We start from the raw sequence: 26365 nt of genomic DNA, 5'->3' as shown, positions 1-26365 counted from the left end.
TTCTTGTTACCTTTACATTAACTTTTTTAGCTAATTTACCCGAATGAGATCACTAGTCTTTAGTTTGAATTGCATATTGTGTAGTTCTTCATTAATTTATTCTACGTGCTAAGCATTCTCAACTGTTAATGACCTGATACATATTTTAAACTTTCTAACATTGTTTGTCAGGTACAAAGGATCAGGATCAAACATTAAGCTGCTGCATAGAAGAATTATTCAAACTTATACACAAGAATCTAGTCTATACACAAGAATCTATTAAACTGGCACCAGATAAGGATCAACAGAATTCAAGAAGGATTACACTAGGATTGTTTGTAGTAATATAAGGACACTAAGCTAATGACATATATAACAACTCCCTCCCCTTAGCTCTGCCTGTCTTTATATAGTGTTGGCTTCATTCACCAATATGATTTTTAAATGCTTGCATATTTTAAAACAGCCACCTAAACATCCTGAAATGCAATATATACACTTTTTAGTAGCACAAAGATCAGGTAAAAAAGTATCATTGGTGCTCATGTTTAGACTACTGTTAAATGTATTGGAGCTGGGCCCACAAGAAAGTGCTAACCCTTACATATTTAATGGTTTTGTAAATGTTTCATAAATATTTCTTAAAATTCTCTATTCACTTAGTAAGGAATTTTCAATGTAAGAGCATGATTTGTGAATCCATAAAACTTTTTTTCAAACAAAGCAGAAAATTCATTATTTATAAGCCCTGAAAGTATATAGCAAAGAATAATAGTTTTACCTGATACTTTTGATTGTTGGCTTGCATAACTAGAAGTCCTAGAATGTCCACATGCTCCAAGTTCATCTGGGGCTGAGATGCTCTTGTTTGTAAAATCTGTTGCAAAAATAAAGTCAGATTGAACAGCACTACTGCTGGATTATTTCCTCAGTTAACTGGGGAACTCAACTAGCTATTTGCACTAAAGACTTGATTAAAATTAATCAGTCATTTGCTGAACTGTTCTCTAGTATTATACCTTTACATTATATGTGAGGAATCATTAGCATACAGATAACATTAGGAAATAATTGTAGCTAACTATGTTAACTCATTTACTTCTCTAATAATGATCTATCTTGCTACAAGGAACTTGATTCCTGTATTAAAAATCCTTTATTCTGTCTTAATTTAGCTTTGATCATTTAAAAATTTATATTGAAAAATAACTCCATCACATCTGTTATCACTACAGAAAACTAAAAACAACTGTAATTTGTAATCCACTAAGGATGGATATTAGTAAATGATGTTGGTCACCTATGTACCTCCACATTCCATTTTTGAAAGCCATCCCGACACTTGAATCAATGCTGGTAAGTAAGAAATGAGCTACAAATTCCAGCAACAAAAATGGCTTGAAGTTTAAGCAAATTTGAAAGGTAAGATACTACATCTCAGAATGCTTCTCCATATTTAAAACAGTCTGTAAGTAAATAATTGTAATGCAAGAAGGCAGTGTTCTAGGACCAATTCTGTTCATACTCTACATAAATGACGTCTGTGATCATCTTAAGAGCAACTGCGTTCTCTTTGCTGATGATGTAAAGCTATTCAACACCACCGACAATACTGCTACCCTTCAAAAAGACCTTGACTATGTATCAGAATGGTCAAACAAATGGCAACTTCAAATCTCAACAAATAAATGCTCTGTCTTACACATTGGCAAAAAAAATCAGAAAATAAAATACAAGCTGAATAGTCAAGACCTTGTTGATGATCCAAACTCTGTCAAGGACCTTGGAGTACTCATCTCTAATGATCTAAGTGCTAGAGCCCACTGTAACTACATAGCCAAAAAGGCATTAAGAGTTGTTAACCGAATCCTACATAGCTTTTTCTCTGGTAATGTCACACTACTAACTAGAGCATACAAAACATTTGCTAGACCAATACTCGAATACAGCTCATCAGTCTGGAACCCACATTACGTATCTGATATTAACACAGTTGAGAAAGTCCAGAAATATTTCACAAGAAGAGTTCTCCACTCCTCTACTCGTTGCAGAATACCTTATGCCACCAGACTTGAAATTCTAGATCTAGAAAACCTAGAACTATGCCGCCTTCGGTCCGGTCTAAGTATAGTATATAAAATCATACATTGCAATGTCCTACCTGTCAATGAATACTTCAGCTTCAACCATAACAATACAAGAGCACACAATAGATACAAACTCATGGTTAACCGCACCAAACTTGATTGCAGGAAATACGACTTCAGCAACAGAGTGGTCAATGTCTAGAATACTCTACATCTGACTCTGGTTTCTTCCCCAAACCCCAAAAACTTTAACCTTAGACTGTCTACTATTGACCTTACCCCTTTCCTAAGAGGTCTGTAGAGGGCATGCATAAGCGCTTGCACCAACGTGCCTAATGTCCCTGTCCTATTATTTCTTTTTATTTTTCTTATATGTATCCATTTCATTATTCATAACTATGTTTATACTTATACCTATTGTCTTGTAAGCAATTGACAAATCAAATCAAATAAAAAGAAATTCTTCAAAAAAACATCCTAACTTTTTTAAGACAGTAATTTTTCACCAAATAGATAATCCTAAAATCCTATGCCCCCTTTATGCTATCATGTACTTTGAAATATTGTAGGTGTCTGTCACAGGGCAAGGATGGGAAACTGTATCATAAAGCATATAAAAGCTGGATGATTTCCACAATGATGTCATATATGATATTGTTACTTATTCTAGATACCTATAGGCAGTACTTTATTTAAATAGACACATCATGCATGTTTCATAGATATACCTGCTTAGTTGATTTGTCAGAGAAATATTTGAAAGAGAGCTATGCTGAAGTACAATTCATTATCTTAAGAGGCCTTATATTGAGTTAACTGAATAATTATTCGTTTGCCGGTGGCTGATTACTTTCCACAGTTTCCTACCTGATACAGTCAAATGTGATCCTTTAGTGTTCTCTGCACCTTTTCTGTCTTCATGCAGGGATTCTGATTCTCCAGCAATTGGTATAGACATTGCTGTAGATGGAGGTCTGCAATCAAAGAAGTTTGAGATGGAAGGTTGTTCTGTGTATACTTGTGTATGCATACCTAAGGGCAACAGGCTTTATGCTATAGTTCAGGGCTCTTCAAACTTGACAGCTTGTGGACTTCAACTCCTAGAATTCCTCCTCAAGTCATGTTCGCTCAGGAATTCTGGGAGTTGAAACCCACATATCTTAAAGTTGCCAAGTTAGAAGACTTTTGCTATTGTTCATTAATAATTTTCATCTCTCCAGACATTTAATCTCTTACTTGGGACTTGGCTTGACTCAGCAGAAAAGTCAACTAGATAATACTGCAGGCATGAATGAAAATTTACACAGCAGCTGACTCTACTCTGGAGCAAAGAATGTATAGAGCTTTTATATAATTTGTGCTGCAGAGTTAAACTGGCTTTTCCCTCCTGTTTTTAAAATTAATGGCTATTTGGTGATTTGATTGATGGTCTTGGGTAGCTGAGAATTTTTTGTGCAATAGTTCCTTGTAGTCTGAGAACTGTTGGTTGCTGCCTCATCATTTTCAACCATTAGAAGGGGAAATATGCATACATTCCAACACTATTGCAAAGAAGGAGGATAATTTATAAATAATAATTCTGGGTGATGCTAGGACTAAGGAAAAACAATTGTGAAAAATTACAAACTGTTGGGACTTGAAGATCGAAGGTGAACGCTTATGAAAAAAGAAATCCATTATTATACCAATCATGATTTCAGCCCTGGAATGATACCTAAAGAACTTCCTCGGTAACTGGAAATAATGAATTTATCAGACCTGAACACCCTAATTTTACAAAAAACAAAACAAAACACCCTCTACTTGGAACTGTCTATATTCTTTTAATTCTTAATAATTCTTAGGTCCATGGTTAGGCCTTGAATTATTAAGTTTCCACCAATCTTAGACTGTGCATCTAAACTATAGATTACTTGCACATAATTATAAAACAACCTGTCTGTCAACAAGTCAGTTTCTGACAACAAGTGGGCAAGGGACTCAGGAGCTCTGGCTGGGCTCCTGAGGGAAGTGGGAAGAACAACCACTACATATAAGACAAAAAAATGTGTTGGAAAATCATAACATTACAATCTGCTATTATAAATCAGAACCAACAGTGCTGGCTTTTTAGAGCGAATATTTCAACATAGGAAAATAATTTATCTGGATTCAAATACCACTGAGCAACTGTTAGCAGTTCGAAGGAGATTCGGTATCAGAAATAAACTATTCAGGGAAGCAGAACTGGAAAAGATTAGGAAAAATTGTGAATATGAAAGATCCAAAACCAATAGTAGAAGAAACTCAAATGATAACAATTGTAAATATAAAGAAGTGAGCTGAGTGAACTAGAGATAATTTAGAAGAAGTAATAACAACAGAATCAGTACAGGTCAGCACTGAAGCAACCTATGAACTGCCTCCCTGACCAGAAGAATTAAAAGCTAATGTAGAACTACTAGAAGAAGGACAAAGACTGCCAGCATTGAAATTAGTGTTCAAAAAAGATAAGATAACTATAATGAAGGATGTGAATAAGGTGCTTGCACGGATTAAAATAACATCTATCGAACAGATGGCTTAATAATCAGAGAAAGAAAAGGAAGAACTAATTCTTCCTAATTGGCTCTAATTGGTCAGGCTATAGAAATAGACAACACGAAATTTGTACTTTCAGATTTGCAAGATTCTGTTACTTTAGCCTTACAGTAAAGTACAGTACAGTAAAGCTCATCTGGTTGTGTTTTCTGTCTGGCTTACCAGGAAGGCTGTCAAAAATATACTGAACCACTTATGAATTAGCATACCACCTCCTTCTTCCAGATCCTTGATGGGGTACAACACATGGCTTGTAGACTTTATGGCCTTACCCACAATTTTTGCAAGCGAATCCTACTTTATTTTGGTTACTTTTCTCACTAAGAGGGGAAAGCCAATATTAGATCATCCGGCTTTTATAATTGGTTGAAATGCCATCTGGAGCAAGCTTCCTCAATGTTTCTACCATTATTTGCCAGGCAAAATTAAAAAAAAATCTTGGAGCAAAGATACACTGTCATCTTGAAAAATACAAGTCTTCCTGGTATGCAAATGACAGGTAAAGCTGAAATTTCTACTCTGCAACTCATCTTGCATGCTACATCCAAACCCAGCTCGACTGAAATCTGAATTATAGTATGTTAATAAGATTAAACATGAAATTCCAACATGCAACATTAAGTATCTAATGCAAAGATGAATGATATTGTTTAATATTATGAAGAAATGAAGATGTTCTACCCTGCTGGAAAATAACAGTTCAGTTCATTATACTATATCTGAATGACACATCAAAGTAACACTATTTCTAAATAATCAGAAGGACTCAAAATAATTTTTCAGAAGGGAATACAAGTAGTACTCAACACAAATGACATTTACAGATGACTCAGATTAAATACAGAACCAAACAAGCCTGATTATTATAGTTGTTTACTCTGGGCACTCTGGAAAAACTGCTATTATGGCATTAAAAAGACTAACAAACTTGTATTAGTTACTTCAGGTCCTCATATCTGAATTTTACACTACAAATTTAAATCTATGCAGTTTAAAATAATTAACTCCAAATTATGAATGTATGCTGTTTTATAGTACTGTACATTTCATTTTGTGCTATCTACAAGTAATTTATAACACGGCTAATGGAAAAGAAAATCTCCCGGCTGCACTGCCACAATTAGATCACTCACTGAGCTACAAGTATATGACTCATCACAAAAGTCTAGAAATTCACCCCAATCCTATTTTTTTCTTTCTGGTACAATCCACGTATACAGCTTTCTGGATTAAACATATCCAAACTGGATGAGAAGCAATACCAGAGAAGAAAAAGAACATCTTTAATATCCAACATACAGTAGGCAAGGTACACATCTGTATTACTGAGTATGTTATTGTTAATAAAGTTAAAACATATAACCTTAGGAAATAAAGGCAAAGTTGTGACTAAGAGGAAAGGGTCCTTCAACATTGCTCATTAACTTCAGACAAGAATACTGCTGATATGATAAATGCAGACTAACATAAACCAATTGTCATAGTTTTTGAGACAGAGCAGCAGCAGCACATACTTATATTTTAGTTTGCTCATCACTATAGAAGATAGGGTCTGAAGGACCGGACAGACTCATTTCCTTTGGATTAGACTCACATAATTCAAGACAAACATTTGCAATTCTAGCACTAAATTGTCTTCTTATACAGATTTGATACACAGGGTAGATGAGAAATTCATCAAACTAACCAATGAAATACCTAAACATCTTTTTTTTTCTTTCACAAAAAAGCATCCAAATATAGATATAGCACCCAAAAAATCAAGAATATCATTTTTTCCAGATCAAGGTGGTACTGTGCTATTGAGAGGTATACTGTGCTTAAGGATGCACTCCAAAAAGTAATAGTGCAGAAACGTTTCATTTTATTTGCTTATACATTTAGTTAATACACTATATACCCTGCAGCATACATGTCTACAAATAAGGAAGCATATGAAAAAGGGAAGGAAATGATCTAGTTGCCTTTCGTGACTGAAATCTGGCTTTAAGCAGAATCCAGTTTTAATAGAATGACAACAAACAGTACAAATAAAGATAACTGCAATTGCACATCAAATCTTTCGTTCATGTAGGATAGAATATGGAATTAGTTCACTAAAGTTAGTATATTCTTAAACATTATAGATAGGTAGCAAGATACATGCCCATGCATGCATGTACACATTCACATAAATATTGAAAACTAGCATGGTATAGAGGTCAAGAAGTGGCTTGGGGCCCAGAAGTAGAACCAGATTCTATTCCTCCCTTAGGCATGGAGGGAGTTGGGTGATCCTGGGCCAGTCAATCTCTCTCAACCTTAATCAGCATCAGCTCAACAAACAGACAGCTAGAAAGTAAAACTCGACATTGCATTGTGCTTTGTTAGTGATTTGCTATAAGGACTATAGGAAAAGCAGTGCATAACAAGCAGATTCTGCAACTAAGTGGGACAAATGCTAAGAAAAATATGTAAATAAATTTAAACTTACGTTTTAAAGCAAGGGTCTCCAGACATTAGCTGCATGCTGATTAAGATCTATAAATCAGTAAGAATGAAATTTTTAAAATTGAAATCAAACTACAATTCCAAAAGTATTACAAGAAAAAAATTAATTATATTCTATCAAGTGAACTACCAAACAGAGCTATTACAAAAAATGGACTATAGTTATGGCATATAGATTAAAACCTAAATGAAAATCTATTACAAAGGCCTAATTGAATACTGATTTCAAAACCAAATTCATTAACACATTTGAAATCAGAGAACAAGAAGATAAACAATTTTATGAAGTTTGGGATCTTTTTTATCAATGGTTAGATAATAAAACATAATGATAGAATATTCAGATTTAGCATAAAAAAATTTTTTTTCTTGATATCTTTATAAAACATTATTAAGGTAGATTTGGTATGATCTTATGATTTATTGCAAAATAAATTAAGTAAACTATAGTTATCTCGTTAAAATATGAATTAACAAAATTATAAATGATTTTTTTTAGTGATGATATTAGGTTATACAATTATTGATTGATAATATGAGCTATTATGTAATATAATTATACTAGTGACTAGGAAATGGATGCACAAAAAAAAGTGGTAAACCAATCGATGCACTGTATGTAAATTCATGAAGAAGGATATTTTTATGTTTTTTGTGGTATGTTTATGTTTATCTTGTTATGTATGCTTATGTTTATCTTGTTATTAAAAAATAAAAAAAAATTATAAAAAAAAACCCAAAACCAAATTCATTAACAAAGAGTGTTATCAAAACCATCTCAGAGAAAAAAAAAACAAATTGTATAACTTCACCAAATATTTTACTTTTTCTGTGTTCATTATATCACCAGATATAACTAATGACAAAAAAAAATGTATTCGGACAAAGTAAGGTACTATTTATACAATATCACTAAAATACCTTTAACAATTTAAGAACTTTCTTCTGATGGGTTTTCGCTTATTTACAATTTTTCATCAGATATCTTATTAAAACAAACCAATTCCTTTAGGTCCCATTTACTCTGATAATAAATGGGGATGGAAGGGAAAGAGGAAGAGAAATATGAAATAATGGATAGTTACTGTGTTTTGCTTTCCTATTAGAAATTACCAAAAAGCTACTTTTAAAAAACCAAAATGGAATAGCAAAAAATTCCCATATAATTACCTTGAGAATTGAATTGTCCTGCCTTGTGTTTTTGGTATCATAACCTTCCAGTAAGCAGCGGCGAGTGGTGTTTCCTGATCCAGCAAACTCTGCCAGGTTAAGATCTGCAAAACCCAACTATTGACAAAAGAATGAAATTAGTAATCACAGAACAAAAAAACAACAACACACATTTAGGCTTTGTAGTATGCGTTATCATCTTTGTGCTATACAACTTTTATGATGCCTGATATCATTCATAACAATAAGAACCCTATACTGCAATATAACTCTAAACAAATATTATAGACAGATATGTAAAGGAAACAAAAAGAGGCATTGTATTACAAGTGTTGTCTTTTTACCTTTGCATAAGTTTTCCCTCCTTTTAATTCCTGCAAAAAATAAATAGTTGTAGTCAAAAAACCAAATCAAATGAAGTTCTATGGATTCTTTATAAGGAAACATAGCAAGCCACTTCATACAATTAGCAGTATTCTTTGTAAAATTTGGATGTTACGATTGTTATCAAAGGGAGGTGCTAATGTTTATTCCTCTAGGTCTGGATGAGGCAGAGTAAAAATAAGGAAAAGAAACAGCAGACTACCAGCTCTTTCCTTTTTTCTTATTTATTTCAAATCTGAATCTCAAGGATCTATTGAATCTATAATGTTAGAATGCAGTATTGGAGGCTAACTCTACCCAGAGCAAGAGTTTGATCCTGACCATCCTTCCATCCTTCCAAGGTTGATAATCTGGTCATGGGCCACATCTGGAGTTTGTTTGCCCTTGGGGGCCTGGGGTGGTCTGATAGACAGGCCGACTGGGTGGGTGTGGCCAGGCCTGGGGCAGCACAGCACAGTCCTCAGCATCTCTGGGACAGCCCCATGGGCCAACTCTGCAGCCTATTACAGGCTGGATTTGGCCTGTGGACTGCATATTTGAACATCTGGTTTAGAGAGTGCTATAAAGAATTATGAAGCAGTATATAAGTCTAAGTGCTATTGTTATTGCTATCCTAAAGAATCTTTCTCACTTTTGAGATAATAAAGAAAATAATACGGATAAGTATGTGAGTGTATGTATAGGCGTAAAAATCACAAATCTAGATCTAACTGCACTATCTTAATCCAACCTTCTTCAATTTAGCGCCTTCTACATATGTTGGATTTCAAAAATATTGAGCCAGCATGCATAGTTTATTCATTCAAAGCCCCAACATTTCAAGATACAGCAATCTTAAATTCTTATGTTATGAATGCTGTCCTTAGCTATCAACTTGTAAAATAGCTTTTATACATCAGTAAGAGATTAGGCAATAGCTAGAGCAGAACATACTCAGACAATCTAATTCAAAATAACAAAATGAATACTTATAACTTAAATGGGAACAGATACTAAAATTATTTATAACCTACAGGGACGCAACTACAATACAAATGTAAGTATGACACCTATTTATACCTTTCGTACAGAGACTCTGCAGATGCAGGGATCCAGAATCCCTGTTGTGGCACTTGCGCTTATTTTACATATAAATGAAAACCTCTTCTTCCAATGAACACAGTTTGCTTGCACCACTTCCCTGTAAATAGAAAAAAAATTACAAGAGAAACACTGACAACACAAGATTTAATTGTTATTTTCAGAAAAGAAGCCCTATAAAATTTAAGACACCATAGTCAATTCCTTCCTACAATGACTAGAATCTTCATTTTTATCGTGGGATAAAATGTACCTAATACTGCTTTTTAAATATTTTATATTTTTATTATTAAACCAGAGATTAGGGTAATGCCTGCAGTATTTGCAAAAATATGTGTAAATAGGATTGGTTCTGCCTTCATAGAAGATAGTTTACTAACTATGAGGCAATTAATCATGGACTTCCTACTTTCCTTGCACATAATAATTTATGAAACTGATTTTCAGCAGATATGACTTTGGGACTATATCTAAGTAGAAACTTAATGCATTTGCTAGTACTGCAGAGCATATCTAAGATGATCTGGTATTAAAAAGTAAAGACAACGAATAAATTGGAGGGCTTAGATGAAAGGAAAGGATTGCCAGAATAATTTCTTTCATCAATCTTCTACCTTATTCTAACATAACACATTGCTAACCTCTAACTACACAGCTGTAATTAGATAAAACAAGTGATAATATTGAAAGTTGAGATTGTATAGCTCTGGCATTTGCTTCTGCACAAAAAAGCAGTTGCCAATACATGAACTTTGACTTTGTCAAATGCTCTTAATGTACATTAAAGTAAAATCTAACATGTCTGTGTACAATTTCTTGATATTTAAATTTTTTTAACTAAATGTTGAAGTAGTAAACCAGGAATCTGACTGGAGAGATGGAATGTAGTACTTAATTTCTCCCCGTTTTTCTGATCAAAATTGACCACCCTATCTGGTTTTTTTCAACATGCCATTTATTCATTACTGGTAGTCCTTGACTTATGACCACAATTGAGCCCCAAATTTATTTTGCTAAGTGAGACAGTTAAGTGAGTTTTGCCCCATTTTACAATCTTTCTTACCACAGTTGTTACAGATGATCAAATGAACTTGGGACACTGCAATGGTCATAAATATGAGTCAGTTGCCAAGCACCTGAATTTTGATCACATGACCATAGGGATGCAGCAATGGTCATAAGTATGAAAAATGGTCATAAGTTTCAGTGTGAGTTGTAACTTTGAATTGTCACTAAATGAACTGTTGTAAGTCAAGGATTACCTGTATTTTTCTGTGATGAATAGTTACCATTCAGTTCACATGCAATTGTTTTTAAAATGAGAAGTAGGAAAATATTCTATTGGAAAATAAATGCACCTACATTTCAAATAACTAAAAGTCCCAAGCATTATTCTGAGCAATATTATCACACCCTTCTATCCATTTTGTCTAAAATTTGATGGATATGAAATATTATTTACAATATTAAGAAGCTGCCCAGAATTTTGCTCAAGCACAACATTTAGAACATCTTTTCCATTTCTGTACTGGAGGAGAGAGTTGTTAATTAGGTTCTGAATACCAGGATTATGAATAATTTATTCTATCTTGAATTTCCTGGTGACCGCTCAAGTGCATTAATTTGTGTAGAAAATACATCCACCCACAAACCAAAACCTTTTTCTGAGAGAGAAGAAAATAACATCTTTGGAAAGCCAACTGAGATTTTTAAAATAGCAACAACAACAATAACAGTACTACCACCCCTCTACCTGGCTTTTTTGGTAGCCAGTTATTAACAATATGATGTAATGTGGATCCTGAAATATAGATTATAGCAAGCCACAGCTTCTACAGTAACAAATGTGACAATCAATACTGAGATCAAGGGAAAAAGCTTTCTGAGCACAAATAATGCTTTGGTAAATCAGGAAACAGTGCAGTGGAAAAACTAACTTGATTCCACTTAACAAAATAATGACAACAATTGAACTACAGATTTATTTTTATTTTACTTTTTTAGAGTAGAAGAAAGTACATTTTCACACAGAGAACACATTCACTGAGGAACAAGCTAGATTTAGAAGCGGCTGGTCTATTTTTGACTATGCTTTTATTCCACAACATCTGACAGAAAAATACACTTCCAAATCATGTGCGAAGCTATATACAGCTTTTATAGATTTCTCTCTCACACACAGATTGGCTATTGTGAAGATTTTACTTTTGAATAGCCCATCACTATATGCCACTTATTCTCATGGCTTTAAGTAGCTTATATATTTTTTAATCTGCATATTCTGCTAGAAAAATAGTCTATTAATAAGTATAATATTACCTTTGGTTCAAGTATCAATAATTTGAGGAACAGGTTGTGCTATGTATAGAATGAACTAAATCAGGGGTGTCAAAACTTGATTTCATTGAGGGCTGCATCAGGGTTGTATTTGACCCTGGGGGGGGGGCTGGCCAGGGTGGGTGTGGCTAGCTCAATGTCACTCATGTTGGGATTGCCTGTGGTGGCCAGAGTGCGTGCAGCCCTCTCAAGCTCCATTTTTGCTGGTAGAGGGTTGCAGGAGGCCATCACAGTCGAAAACAGAGCTCGGGAGGGCTGCATGCAACCCTTCCGAGATCCATTTTCGCTGGCAGAGACATTCTGGGCCTGTCCTTCATTGTTTCTAGGGCAGCCCTGCGGACCTTGAGTTTGACACCCCTGAATTAAATAAAGTGTACTGTATACTTGCACGTCTAAGATTTTTTTTTTTTAAAAAAAAGCTAAAATATTTTAATTCAATGGCAAAAAGTCCCATTGAATTAAACAAAGATTGAGCTAACAACAGAATAGAGCCATAAAATGTCTACAGTAAGAGCCCCAAAAAAGAACTGAATTTGGGCTTTGTGACCAGTTAGCTGAGAATTGATTAGAAATTAAATTAATATAAATATATATAAAGCAGCAACTAAGGAAAGAGGAAAGATTAGCCTAAAGAAACCAAAACAACACTTGATGTCAGGAGATTACTGAAAAGCAATGTGATTTGGGAACTGGGTAGGTCTAGTAGTCTAACAAACCAGGGATAACACGATAGCAGTCTTCCAATACTTGAGACGCTGTCATAGAGAAGAGGAGTCAACCTATTCTCCATAGCATCTAAGGGCAGGACAAGAGGTAATGGATGGAAGCTTGACAAAGAAGAATCCAACCTAGAATTAAGGAAAAATTTCCTGACAATGAGAACAATTAATAAGCGGAATGGCTTTCTTCATGGCTTTCTTGTGGGTGCTCCATCACTGCAGATTTTAAAAAAGAGATTGAACAGGTGAAGTCCCACAACAAATGTGTCAAGGTTGTGAGTAGAGAATACAGAGAAATCTTCGGTGATGTAAGCAGCAGCAGCAGAAGCAATTTCTACGTTCTTGCATCACAGTCCTCAAGAAAAAGTTAGCTGTGTCCTTTCCCAACTTTGGACAGGTAATCCTCAACTTACAACCATTTGTTTAGTGATCATTCAAAGTTACAATAGCACTGAAAAAAGTGACGTACCACTGATCCTTGTGCTTATAACTGTCAGAGCATCCCTACAACCACGTGATCAAAATTTGGGTGATTGGCAATTGGCATGTGTTTTCAATGGCTGATGTATGTGATCACCATTTGTGTCCTTTCCAACTGGCTTCTGACAACCAAAGTCAATGGAATGATTCATTTAACAACTTCACTCGTTTGCTTAACAATGGCAAAAAGACTGTAAAATTGGGTATGCCTCACTTAACAATCTCCTTGCTGATCAATGGAAATGTTGGTCCCAATTATAGCCGTAAGTCAAGGACTACCTGTATTTAAAAACCCAATGGTGTTTTTATGTATTCATTTGTAAAATGTAATGCATAATACTCCACTGGGATTTAATGGGAACCACTTCCCCCATTATTGTAGTTTGTAAAATCAAGGACTTACTCTAATATTAATTGAAAATTGTAAATAACTAGGGCATCTATTCCCCCCCCCCCCCAAATATATCCCCAAAGTTTATATGTATCTTACCATTAAAATATAATGTTCAAAGCCAAAACTTTTAGAGACAAGATTTAATGACTGCAAAAAAAAATTTTTTTTGAAAGAATACTCACTACATTTAGCGAAAAGAATCCTCTCTCAGGCTAATTGAAAACATATTTTGAGTACAAACCTCACTTCTTTGAGCAATCATTCATATTCAAAAGTATCTTACAAGTTCTTGTTTTACATTTAGTACATTCTAAAACTGACCTCTAAATCTGTTTTACATTCATATTGATTGGTTGCCCTAGCAATGAGCTATAATGACAGTGTCAGTGGCAACTGCACTAAAGAGCATGTTGATGAAAACATTCCACTGTGAGTCAACTTCCTATGTTCTAGAAATGTAATGTTTAAATCAGCACACACATCAAATAAACAGATTCCAATTTACACGATGATGTTGTAGTTTCACGATCATTCTTCAAATTCATTTGAGGGTTTTTTGTCCTCCCATGAGTTATTGGGAGGAGGAAAAATGAATCATCAGAATGCACTGAAACTTCCAAAGACGCCCAAAACTCAAAAAGCGTTTTTGCTTCTTATTTCCAGCAGCAACTTTTTAACTTTAAGGAGAACATACATGGCCTGCACAGCTACTCTCCACAATTCAATCCATAAAAAAGGTGCTATGCATGACTGCCTACAATCTGAAACTCATTTTTCTTTTTGAATCTGAAATGCTGCACAGACCTACTAGATATATACATATAAGTCATCACTTATCAACCAAAATTGGATCTGGCAACTCCATTGTTAAGCAAAGCAGTCATTAACTGAGACATTACATGATTGTGACTTGTTAGCTTCTCCACTGACTCTATTTGTTGGGAGCTGGCTGTGAAGTATGCAACTGGCGATTATGTGACCATGGTCTGCTGGTTGCAAAATGCACAAATATTTATTGTGTGACCTCGGAGATGCTGAGAATTGGTCATAAAAGTTATGTTTTTCAGCACCTTTGTAACTTCATATGGTCGCTAAATAGGACAGTCATTAAGTGATGATTACCTGTAGTTTTGTGGCTTCCCAAGCGATTGGTTGACCTTGTTTTTGCAGTCTAAAGCAGGGGAAATTTATTAAGCTTCTGGTGGACAATTATATTTAATTAGTGAATTCTATTTTGCTTGGAAATAACCTTTCTTTTTTATTTTCAGTAGGTATTTGGCAATGACAAAGAAAAATCTATATTAGAAAGTGCTTACACTATTTATTTTTTTTCCAGTATTTATGCTGACTATCTTGAAACTTCATATTTAATGTTACAAATAGTATTACTTTTGACACTTTGGTTTGGCGCCTCATTAAAGTAATTAGATGAATCACCTTTTTACTGTTAGTTCATAGAGCAGGATTGGCATACTGTTTCTATTACCTTTATTTTTTTGCCTTTTTAAAAATATTGCCCGTTAACTTTTTAGGTTTGATTGTTGTGACTGGGGATATTCAATGAAAACATGTGAATAAATACATGAACATTGGAGGCTGAAGCCTACTGTGTTTAGGAAATACATCATATATCTTCCCTTAAAGAAATGAATGCAATGGGTTTGAGAACATAAGAGCTTATCTGAATCAGAACAAAAGTCATTTAGTCCATTCTATTACAACAATCCATTCTGTGGCCAGTTGATGCCTATGGAATGCACTACATTTGATTGCAATAATACTGCTTGCATTCCCTAGCAATTGGGTATGTCTGTGTAAGGCTAGAAGTTTACTTTTTAAAATATTTTTGATTAAAGTTTATTTTGTGTTAATAAAACTAATATAATTACATAAGCATGACTTCTGCTCAATGAACAGGTAGGGCTAGGAGGGCCTTTTCATGGCTTTGTCTTGTGTTCCAGATACACCCATTCCTGGATTGGCAGGTTCTACTTACAGTCACTCACGCCCTGGTCACTTCGAGATTGGATTACCGCAATGCATTTCATATAGGGCTGCCCTTAGGAGAGTATTTAGAAACTTTAGCTGGCACAAGAATACAGTGGCATGGCCAGTTATGTGTAATCCAAGAACAACTATTGTAGCACCTCTGCTCTGAGAGGTGCATTGGTTGCCAGTTTGCTTGCTGGTCCAAACCAACTTGTTCTTTAAACTCCTTCACGGCAAGGGACTGGGACAGCCTCTCCCCATTCTCATTAACCTGCCCCATTAGATCTGGTAGAATAGGTGAGTTATGGGTACCTTTATTTGGTGGGTCCCAGGAGGCATGCCTTTTTCTGTCTTGGTACCTGCCTTATGGAATATTCTTCTCCCCAGAACAGTTCAGTTTCATTTCTTTTGATATTCTAAAAAGTCCTCAAGACCGGGCTATGTTTTCAAGTCTTGGGGCTCCCAGGCAACCAGAGACTTGCTCAGATGGCTCCATTGTTGATGCCAATTTTATCCATCCTCTCCTATGATTTTATGATATTTATATTAATTTTTTTTTAAATCTGATTATGGGGCAACGTGTAGTTTCCTTTAACCCTTTTTCCCATTTTCTATAAGCCCATTTATAAAACCTCATTTTTTCATGTTAATTAGCAAAAGTCCAATAAGGACTACTAGAAACAACAACTGAAGAATTACAAACATGTTGTCTAATACACCTAATAAACAATTTCCCTTTCTTCAAATAATCCTCCCCACAATTAAACATTACCAGAAATAGAACCCATTATTTTAAGCTTGATCAACTGAACTGAATTTGTATTCTTTATTCTTTTTTCCAACTATCTTCAAGTACCTCAAAGAAAACTCTAACGACTGCTTTCTCATATTTTCTTTGTCTCTTCTCTTAAATGTTTTGTCATCTTTGTCTGGGCGCCTTTTATAATTCCAGTGTGGTAACTCCAGCAAATGCATTATAATAAAATCATCCACATTGCTCTTTGGATTTATTATTTGTATATCTTTTTAAGTTTTTAAAACTTTATCAAATTTAATTTGTAAATCCATTATTTCTATCACTTTCTCATAGGTTATAATTTCTATATCCACCTGTAAGTCAATTTCAGCTTTATTCAATGGGGGTTGTTTCTTTTCAAGAACACTTTCTACCCAACTGGACAGACTAACAGTGGAACTTAAGGACAAAGAGGAAACAGAATATTACTTAACATGGGATGTATTGTACAATTGGTTAAATAATAAGTGCAGAGATTAGTATTTAACAATGAAAGAAGATAAACAAAATAGAAATAAATACAGATATATTGAAATATGTAAGAATAAACAATGTAAGCAATATCACTATTGGATTGTATGTGAATATAGTTTAAAATGCACAGAATGATAAATGTAATAGCATATTATGGTATAAATAAGAAAATAATAGTTATAATCATGATGTACAACACTATGTAGTCAAAAGAGATTATACTGTATGACCAGGAGAATAATATATAACTACGATGTATACTATGATGTAAAAAAGGACTTGATATAACTAGTACACTGACGTCATAAAATTGGAACTGTGATGAATAATAATGAAAAATGTACAATAAAAATATTTTTTTAAAAGAGAACACTTTCTGATTTAACTAAGGTGTTAAATTCCAAAACTTCCAGCACCCATTCATCAAACATTTATTTTAAGGTAGCCATCTGGTGCCTTCTAGTGTCCAACTTTCCAAGTCATCTTATCTGTTACGAAGGATAAACAATATTTATCTTATCTGCTATAAAGGATAAACAACATTTTTTCCACAAGAAAGTAATCTTTTCAATCAGCTTCAAAGTCTTAAATCAAGTCAATTTGAGCTCTTAATCAATTTAAAATTTTCCAGAATCAATATGGTAATCACCCTTTTGCTGTATATTCTGGAAAAAAAAATCTTACAGAAATGTCAAGTTATATTTTTTTTCCCTTAATGGATCTTTAGCAAACAGTAAAAGGGAAAAAAAAGTAAACTCCAGAGTGATTCAAAAGATAAGGTTTGGTTGATCATTAAGTCCATAAAAGTCTATATTAATGCCTCTGAGTCTGGTGGAATCCAAGTTGTTTGCAAGTGACCTCAAGAGGGTTAGCTTCTGCCACCTATTCACACACAAAAAGCCAGTGTCCAGAATATGTATGGAAGATGTCGAGATTTCTCCTTGCTCTAGAGAATTTTTGACAATCTGAGTCCAGCATCTGTTTTTAACTGAAGTATACTCTGTTGTGAAAAGACCAGCTTGCAGTAATACTACAAATCTGCAGTTGATGCAAGGCTGGCAGAATTCATCAAGATAAAAATCTGAGACATGATGTAGTTAGAGCTGAGAAATACTTCCATTGATTGATTGATCGATCATATCTGGAGACTGCCATCTCACTCACAGAATGAGTTGATATTGATTAAGAGATAAACATATACTTAAATCTGTAGTTTGGCTGGAATATGACAACAGAACATTTTTAAAAGCGATATTTAGAGTGATAAACTAAATTGTCTGTTATAGAAACCTATTTATCAGAGTCTATAAAACAACAATATTTCATGGCATTTTAAGATACTAGCAATACATTTGTGACATTTTGAGGACTAGAACTAAAAGCATGAAATATATAAAATGGTTATCATAATTAATGGTTTAAATTAAATTAACAATAAATATTAAAATGCTGGTATTAGATCAAGATTTGAATCTAAGCCTTCAACCAATTGGGGGCCTACTATTAAACATGAAAACCTTCTGGATCTACTACATCTTTTTGTTATTCTCTGTGTAGTGCAAAAGGAAAGGAAAAGGGAATATAAAATTGATTTCATTTCTGGAAACAAATTTGACTGAGATCAGCAAAATTAATAAATAAAATTAACAGGTGAGGAATTAAAATAGAACTATTCAGAGAAAATGCCCACCTTAGTCAAATACTATCCACGATAAGAAATTAATATTGTCACTGAAATATGTAATGTTAAACAAAATAAACAAATATTGGGACAAACATGGTAGGAATGGTATCAGTGTTGCTACATAAAGAAAAGCCATTTTAACGTAAGTTAACCCTTAAATTCTATATACACTTGTTAAATATATCAATGTAAGATATTAGATTGGTCGCTTTTTATAGTTGGAAACAGTTCCAATTTCTATTGAGTTAGATTTTACCTTTAATTTATCAAAGCCTTTCTATGCACTGGAATTATACAAGAATGTATCAATGTGCAAGAGTCTTAGTGGATCAGATCAACAGCCCATAGAGTCCATCATCTTATGTCACCTAGTGGCCAACCCACTCCATTCAGAAAGGTTGCAAGCTTGTATACTGTATATGGATGACACTTCTCTTCTACTATTGTAGAGGCAGAGGAATGGCCTTGAGGAACAGGAGAAAAGCTACTACCATGCAGATGATCAAATAAAAAGCACCTGGGCCAAGAATGTAAGGTAAGTAACTGTTTCAGACAAATCCATTCTTAGTTCACATGAAGATGAAGGGAAGAAAAGGGAAGAAAGTGCATTCAAACCTGCAAGATTCTGTTACTAAAGCTTTATAATAAAAGTAGTAGTGATTTAGATGGTATTGGTTTTATAGTCTGGTCAACTTTGAAGGGCTGATAATTACTGCTATCTAGCAGCTAGTAAGGTATATTGCCTTATGGCCAAGGCAGTAAATATCACCAAGAACCAAGCCAGTGTTGTTCTTCCATGAGAACAGAATTACTATATGCATTTATGAATTCACATCTGGAAACAATAAATAAGCAATCCAGTAATACATTTCATAACATTTTCTAAAATAATACTAATATGAATTTTGCTTCGTATATGAATTCTCTCTGGCCAAGTTACACTATATTCTAAGATCGCACAGTATGTTGACTTTTAAAAAAAGAATTACAATATAAAAATTTTGGTTTTCTGTTCAAAATGCTATACAAATATTTATTTTTTTCTCCCTCAGGTGCTTAACCAAGTAAGGAGTTGAATCCAGATTATTTATTTCTACCCAGCAATAAAAAAACAAACATGGTAACTGAAAATTCTGTTATGTGACATATGCTATATTTTACAGACATAGGTTACAATTTTCAACTTCTTCTGTGATGCCTAAATGAAATAACTAATCCTGATTGCAAGGCGAGGTGATCTCTTTGTTGATCACGGGATAATGTTCACACCATTGTTGATACCATTGCAATAAATGTCAATTCAATGGCATTCTATCCACCAACAGGGAAATTGCATTTTTAAACAGAGGAAATGTTAAGCAGTGTGCACTATTGCTTGGTTTGCCTCATCTCTTCAGTTCCTGTGATACTGCTGTAGGTGTGTGATTGTGTAAAACAGGGGTCCCCAACCCCCGGGCCATGGTCCACTACCAGTCCTTGGCCTGTTCAGAACTGGGCGGTGTGAGCAGCTGGGTGGTAGACATGCAGCTTGACTTATGTGAGCGGCGGGCTGGCATGCATGCATGCAGTTCGACTTGCACAAGCGGCGGGTCGGTTGTCCTCTTCCCCACGGCTGGGTCCCCAACCCGTAAAACTTGGGGACTACTGGTATAAAATATAGCTATTGTGTCAGTCTAAGGAACTTGGAAGGTAAAAAAGGTAAGGCCACAGCAACATTGGCTAGCAACATTAGAATTTTATCCTTTATTATTTTTCTTCATTGGGGACAATTGGGGAAGGGAGTGGTTATATATACTGGCACTCCATTTTTCATTCCACTTTATGAATTCAAAGAAATGAGTTTATAAATATATATAAACAGAAAGTCCAAGCAGAAAGTTTTAAAGTTTGTGTGTGTTTTTGTGTGTGTGTGTATGTGTGTGTGTGAAGGGACAATTAAAAACTTTCTGCTTGGACTTACTGTGCTGCATTTCATATATCACAGCTACTAGGTATTAAATGTAACTGGCTCAGGAAACATTGTGCATTTTCATATATTGCAACAATAAAATGCCATGTAATTGACACTCATGCCCATACTAATAAAATAGGAAGTATTTATGCATATAAAATATAATAGAACCCTCTGTTTCACAAACATAAACCAGTGAGCACATACTAAAGTACCCATGTAATTAGCAACACTTTGCCAAATTAAAAAAAAAACTAAGCAAAATTGGATGGAAATTCCAGGAAATAGCTGAATAGAATGCTAACTTGGGAAGTTGAAAAAAATATTCAGGAAAAATGAAACCACTTCTGTTTTGCTGCCAATATAGATGAAAGAGTTACCGAAATGATTAGGAGTCAAGCTCTTAAACCTAACATACTATGAATTCCCTAACATCATTACTCTATTAATTAAAACTGAAAGAGTCAAGATGAACTCAACTCCTGGTGATTTTATGGACTGCCATCTATATTAGGAATTAATTAATTAGGAATTTTGGAAATCTGAAGTCTGTTATTATTAGTTTCAAAGTTCTAAAACATCATTTGTATGTCACCTAGAAATCTAATAATGTGCACCTTATATTGATATTCAGTGAGAGATTTCAGAATCAGTTGTATAGTATATTGCTGAAGTCAATTAATGCTAAACAGCGATTTTGTTGACCTCTTGGTATGATAACTGCTCTTCACTACCAATAGCATAAAACAAGCAAGGCAAAAGACTTTCTCTTATTTTGATTTGGTAAAGAAATAGGTGGGAAAAAAAAGATCAGCTTTGAGTAAAGGACTTCACCTTTTAACTCTTTCCAGCAGGAGAAATTCTACTGTATTTCATAAGACGTCTTACACCTACCAGAGGACTTATTCTGAGAATTACTAAGATAATGCAATTATTTTTAGGTTTGTCCTGTTTGGAGAAACCTATGAAATTGTTTGCAGTTATGCTGAAGAAATACAGATGTGGCCATGGCTTCCGTAAACTAGAGCTTCATTTGTCAAGAAGCCACCCAACCACTCCTCTAGGAATCCTCACCGTGAAGTTTTAACCCTTGGGAGGAAGATGAATTCCCTATCCAAACGTGGAGAAGAAGAGGAAGAAGAAGAAAAAAGATGCTCTGTGTAGCGTCAGAGCCACTCACTTCACTGAGAGATGATGCTTTCCCGTGAAGTCAGCCCTGGGGCTGTAAACAGATCCGGGAAAAGAAGATTTGAAGGGTTTGACTTAAGATAGCGGGCTTGTTTTTCTAGGTTCGCGGTCTACAAGTGGTACTAGGCGGTGGGGGGGGGGGGTCGATTTTGCAACTTGGCAGCGAGCGAGAAAAAAACGCAGCAACAGCCTTCGCCTACACTGTTGTTATTTCTCCTTAGCCAACCCCGATTTTGCATCCCTCGGAGCTGGCGAAAGCGAACAGGTGTCTGAGGCTCCGCCAGATTCTTGGCAGCCCCCTTCTGGCCAGGCGAACGGAGCGGTTCGTACCTGGAGGACTCTCCGCTGAAGCTCCCGCCGTCCAGCAGCCGCACCTTGCAGAAGAGGATCCCGTTGACGAAGGGCACCGAGGAGAGCTCGTCCAGTTCCAGCTCCACGCGGAATTTGAACTTCTTCTTCTTCATCATCATGAAAGCCATGCGAGGCAGGGGCGGGCAAAGAAAGGAGGCGCGCGGGAAAGCAGCCCTCGCCGCCAAGGGCGAAGGGGAGCGCCCCCCACCCCACCCCACCCCCTCACCCCGGGCGTCTTCTTGTCTCTGGTTAACCCCCCGCCGCTTCCTCCATTGCTACACAACCGTCGTTTCTTCGGCCCTTGTGACCAGGCAACGCAGGGGAGGAGCGGGAGGAAAAGCAGCAGGAGGCGGGTGGGCGAAGAGAGAAAGAGAGAGAGAGAGGGAAGAAAAACACGCCCGCCCGCCCGCGCGCTGTCTTCACCCAGGCAGGCGGCGCGGGCGCTGCTACGACATGCGTCTTGCTGCGCCCTCCCTCACGAGCGAAGGAGACGCCGGCGACAACCGCCCGGCCGCGTTCAAACCAGCCCGCCTCCCCTCTTTCTCTCTCTCTGTCTCTCCCCTCCCCCGCGCGGGCTCTCTGAAGGGGGGGAAGGACGCTGTCTCACAAGACCGGCTTCTTTCCTGCCCTCCTGCGGCGTCAGTCCGTTGAGTCACGAGGAGCCCGCCGAGTGACGGGAGAGCTCTCTCCCCCGCTTTCCCTTCTCGGGGTGGGCGCCCCTGCCGGCTCCAGCCGGCACCGAAGGTTCCCGGGGGTGAGAAGGTGACGCGGTCGGTCGGTGGGTCCGCCGCGCGCCAGGCAGAGAATCCCCGGGCGCTGATCCTTAGCAGTGTTTTCCCCCGTACCCCGACATCTGCAGTAAGACCCCCGTAAGGCGGCGGGGTTTTAGGCGTAAAGAAATGGCGAGGCTTTGGGAGACGGGCCCTCAACCAGGTGTTGCAATGGTGTTACTCATTTCCTGACCGAACGGTGACCTCACCGATTTAAGAAGTAGCCAGAGAAACAAGATTTCAATTTTTAGGCATCTCTCCAACCAAGCCACAAGGGCCCCTTGGCTGCGACCCTGCATTCTTTCTTCCCGGAATGATACAAATTCCCTTGCGTGTGTCGTGACCCCTTTCGTGTTTAGGATGGATGCTTTTCCATCCTTTATGTGGATGCTTTTCCTCCATTCGTTAATCATTTTTAATCATGATTAATCAGTTTTAATCATTGTTCACAATTCATCTACAATAATAATTCCGGGTTCCGTGTCCGGAGACAATGGTGCAACTTAGAATGACTATTCACTTAAAAATGCTAATTGAAATTCCATTTAGCAAACCTGAATATGAATATAAAAAAATAAACCCTCCTGTGAAATAATGTGTCCTTAATATATCATCCTCTTTGCAACTGACATGTATTTGTGCTACTGTATATGATCACAATTTGAAAAAGGGTTTTAGCACAATTTTATGACTCTCCAGCTCTAAAACCTTGGCAGTGGTTCTGAGTTGTTAATGCCTTAAGGACTTTCAGTCAAGGAGAAGTGCCTTAAAATAGCCGGATGTTTAATACCTTAAGCAAAATACACTCAGCAAAAATTAGGACACATATTATTCACTTTAAGGCACCTAAGTGGAGACAAATGGAAGAATGTTGTGTTTTGCACAGTTAAACGGGCTACTAATTACCTTTATAGAATTAGAATATTTCATTTTTTCTCTAAAACTCACAAGGCAGTATTTTTATTCCCACGCCCTGCCATTATATCTTTGGGCTAACCTTACAAAGTAGATAGCTGGGAGACAATGACTGCCAGTGAATGGATCTGAACATTGCGCAAGTTTGAACTAAAACATGAAGGAATGTGAAATTAGATCTCTCACATAATAGCTCTGCTTATTACAGTAATGCCAAATTTAGTGATTCCTGGTGTGCATATTTCCAAGCATGTAGTTATTGTATTAGCAATGCTTTGTGTTAAAAGATTTCTATTATTAGAAGCTTATCAATTGCCAGGTTGTACACAGATACAGATTAACAGTTGGAAAGGACTTTGTAGGTCATCTAGTCCAACCCCCTGCCCAAGCAGACCCTGCACCATTTTTGACATGGCAGTCCAGTCTCCTTGAAAGCTTCCAGTAATGAAGCTCCCACAACTTCTGAAGGCAAGCTGTTCCATTGGTTGCTTGCTCTGTCAGAAAAGTTCTCCTTGTTTCCAGGTTGAATCTCTGAGTGTGTGTGTGAGAGAGAGAGAGAGAGAGAGAGAGAAAGAGAGAGGGTTCAATGGATATTTCTTCTCCCTCATGCCTGTTACCAGTAATTTGCTCAGGAAGTTATAACAGAATAGGTTTGGATGCACACATATACACAAACACTCACACATTCTTTCTTATTGTTATGGAGCCTAGCTTAGCAAAATTATATATACATTTCTATACAGAGCCTCCTTCAGTTTCTTACTGTCTCCTTCCCTTATTCATACAGGTGCTTCTCAACAGATATTCCATTAGAAGTTTCATTACTTTCATGCCTCAGTCTTATTTTTAACCTAAAGTGGAGGATTGAAAAAAGGGGAAAAAAAACTTTTCCTTGAATTTCTGGATTGCAAAAACAACAAACAAAATAGTCCTAGAGTGAACCTCACCAAAAATATCACTTGAAGCTGTCATACTTTGATCGTGTCATGCAAGCTGACTCACTTGAAAAATCAATCATACTGGGAGTGGTCAGCAGAAAAAGGAGAAGAGGCCGCTCTAGTACCCATTGGCTGGACACTATAAAACAGGGGTCTGCAACTGCCCCTCCCCCGGTCTGTGGCCCGGTGTCTGGCCACAGCCTTTTTAGGACTAGACCCTGGAAGTGATGGAAGAGCATGTGCTTGCCTGCCTACCTGCATTTATGAAAGCGGCATGCGCACAAAACCATCCACTCTTCCCCCCGCACCACCCAAGCCACCATTTCTGTCTCCAGTTCACCAAGCTGAAAAGGTTGGGAACCGCAGTGGTGGGATTCAAATTTTTTTACTACCGCTTCTGTGGGCGTGGCTTGGTGGGCATAGCAGGAGAAGGATACTATAAAATCTCCATTCCCTCCCCATTCCTGGGGTTAGGTCACTTCAAAATCCCATTCCCTCCCCACCTCACTAACCTGCTTTCCAACTCTGTTCTCCTGTGCAGGGCAACAAAAGAAGACCCAGCTGATCAGCTGTGACTCGGGAGACAGAGAATAGATGGGGGCAGGGCCAGTCAGAGGTGGCATTTGCCAGTTCTTCGAACTACTCAAAATTTCCACAACCAGTTCTCTAAAACTGGTCAGAACCCGCTGAATACCTCTGGAACGCTGCTGTAAAAGATGACATTGGGAAAACCGTGGCAGACCTAAAGGAGGCAGAGAGGTATGGAGAAGGTTGGACACGAATGAATGGCTGATGATAACAAACTTCTTGGAATGCTAACACCTTGGTCAAGTTTTCCTTGCTACCTCTGGTCTCTCCTTTCCAGCATATGACAGAGGAAATAGAAACGGAAGCAAGCAAAGGCTGTACAGGCAAAGGCAGTCCTCAACTTATGATCACAGTTGACCCCAAAATTTAGGTTGCTAAGTGAGAAATTCGTTAAGTGAGTTTTGCTCCATTTAACAACTTTTCTTGCACATTTGTTAAGTGAATCAGGACAGTTCTTAAATTAGCATGGTTATTAAGCGAATCTAGCTTCCCCATTGACTTTGTTTGTCCCTGCAAACTGTCATAAATGTGAGTCAGTTGTCAAGCATCCAAATGTAAAGCACATGACCACAGGGATGCTGCAATGGTCATAAGTGTGAAATATGATCATAAATCACTTTCTTCAGTGCTGTCGTAACTTTGAACAGTCACTAAGCAAACTTGTAAGTCAAGAACTCACAGAATTCACAGAATTTATGACTTGTGACTTGTCACTTAGCAACTGTTTAAAATTATGTTGTATCCCAAAAGCTACATATGACCCAGTTCTGACAGCCAATTGCTCCCATGGTCATGTGATCACATTTTGGGCACTTGGCAACAGGCCTGCATTTACATCTGTTTGCAGCTGCTCAGGGTCTTATGACCATGATTTACAGAATTTACTGGGTTTTGCTGAAAACTGGTGTTTACTTCTGGTTTACTTCCGGTTCGCTATGGGGCAAAAATGGCCCATAACAAATAATGAGTTCAGTTAATGGCCACCATGTGTGTTTCATGACTACTGTGTTTGCTTAAT

General features: G+C 36.7%; 1 protein-coding gene across 1 annotated transcript in view; it reads right to left on the bottom strand.

The window, feature by feature from the left end:
- EEIG2 (EEIG family member 2) overlaps nucleotides 1-23100 on the bottom strand; it is a 28617-nt gene extending 5517 nt beyond the window's left edge. Inside the window, exons 1-7 of the mRNA XM_026700431.2 lie at nucleotides 22116-23100; nucleotides 9753-9873; nucleotides 8654-8683; nucleotides 8310-8426; nucleotides 7123-7169; nucleotides 2937-3043; nucleotides 764-859 (exon numbers count right to left, since the gene is read on the bottom strand). Of these exons, the coding sequence (XP_026556216.1) occupies nucleotides 764-859; nucleotides 2937-3043; nucleotides 7123-7169; nucleotides 8310-8426; nucleotides 8654-8683; nucleotides 9753-9873; nucleotides 22116-22264 (667 nt within the window). The 5' untranslated portion in view covers nucleotides 22265-23100. The remainder of the gene's footprint in view (nucleotides 1-763; nucleotides 860-2936; nucleotides 3044-7122; nucleotides 7170-8309; nucleotides 8427-8653; nucleotides 8684-9752; nucleotides 9874-22115) is intronic.
- Nucleotides 23101-26365: the final 3265 nt, after the last annotated feature.

This window comes from Pseudonaja textilis, chromosome 3 (assembly GCF_049901715.1).
Source record: "Pseudonaja textilis isolate UNSWEBS1 chromosome 3, rPseTex1.2, whole genome shotgun sequence".
NCBI classification, from domain to species: domain Eukaryota; kingdom Metazoa; phylum Chordata; class Lepidosauria; order Squamata; family Elapidae; genus Pseudonaja; species Pseudonaja textilis.
This window is presented reverse-complemented; position numbering and strand designations above follow the sequence as displayed.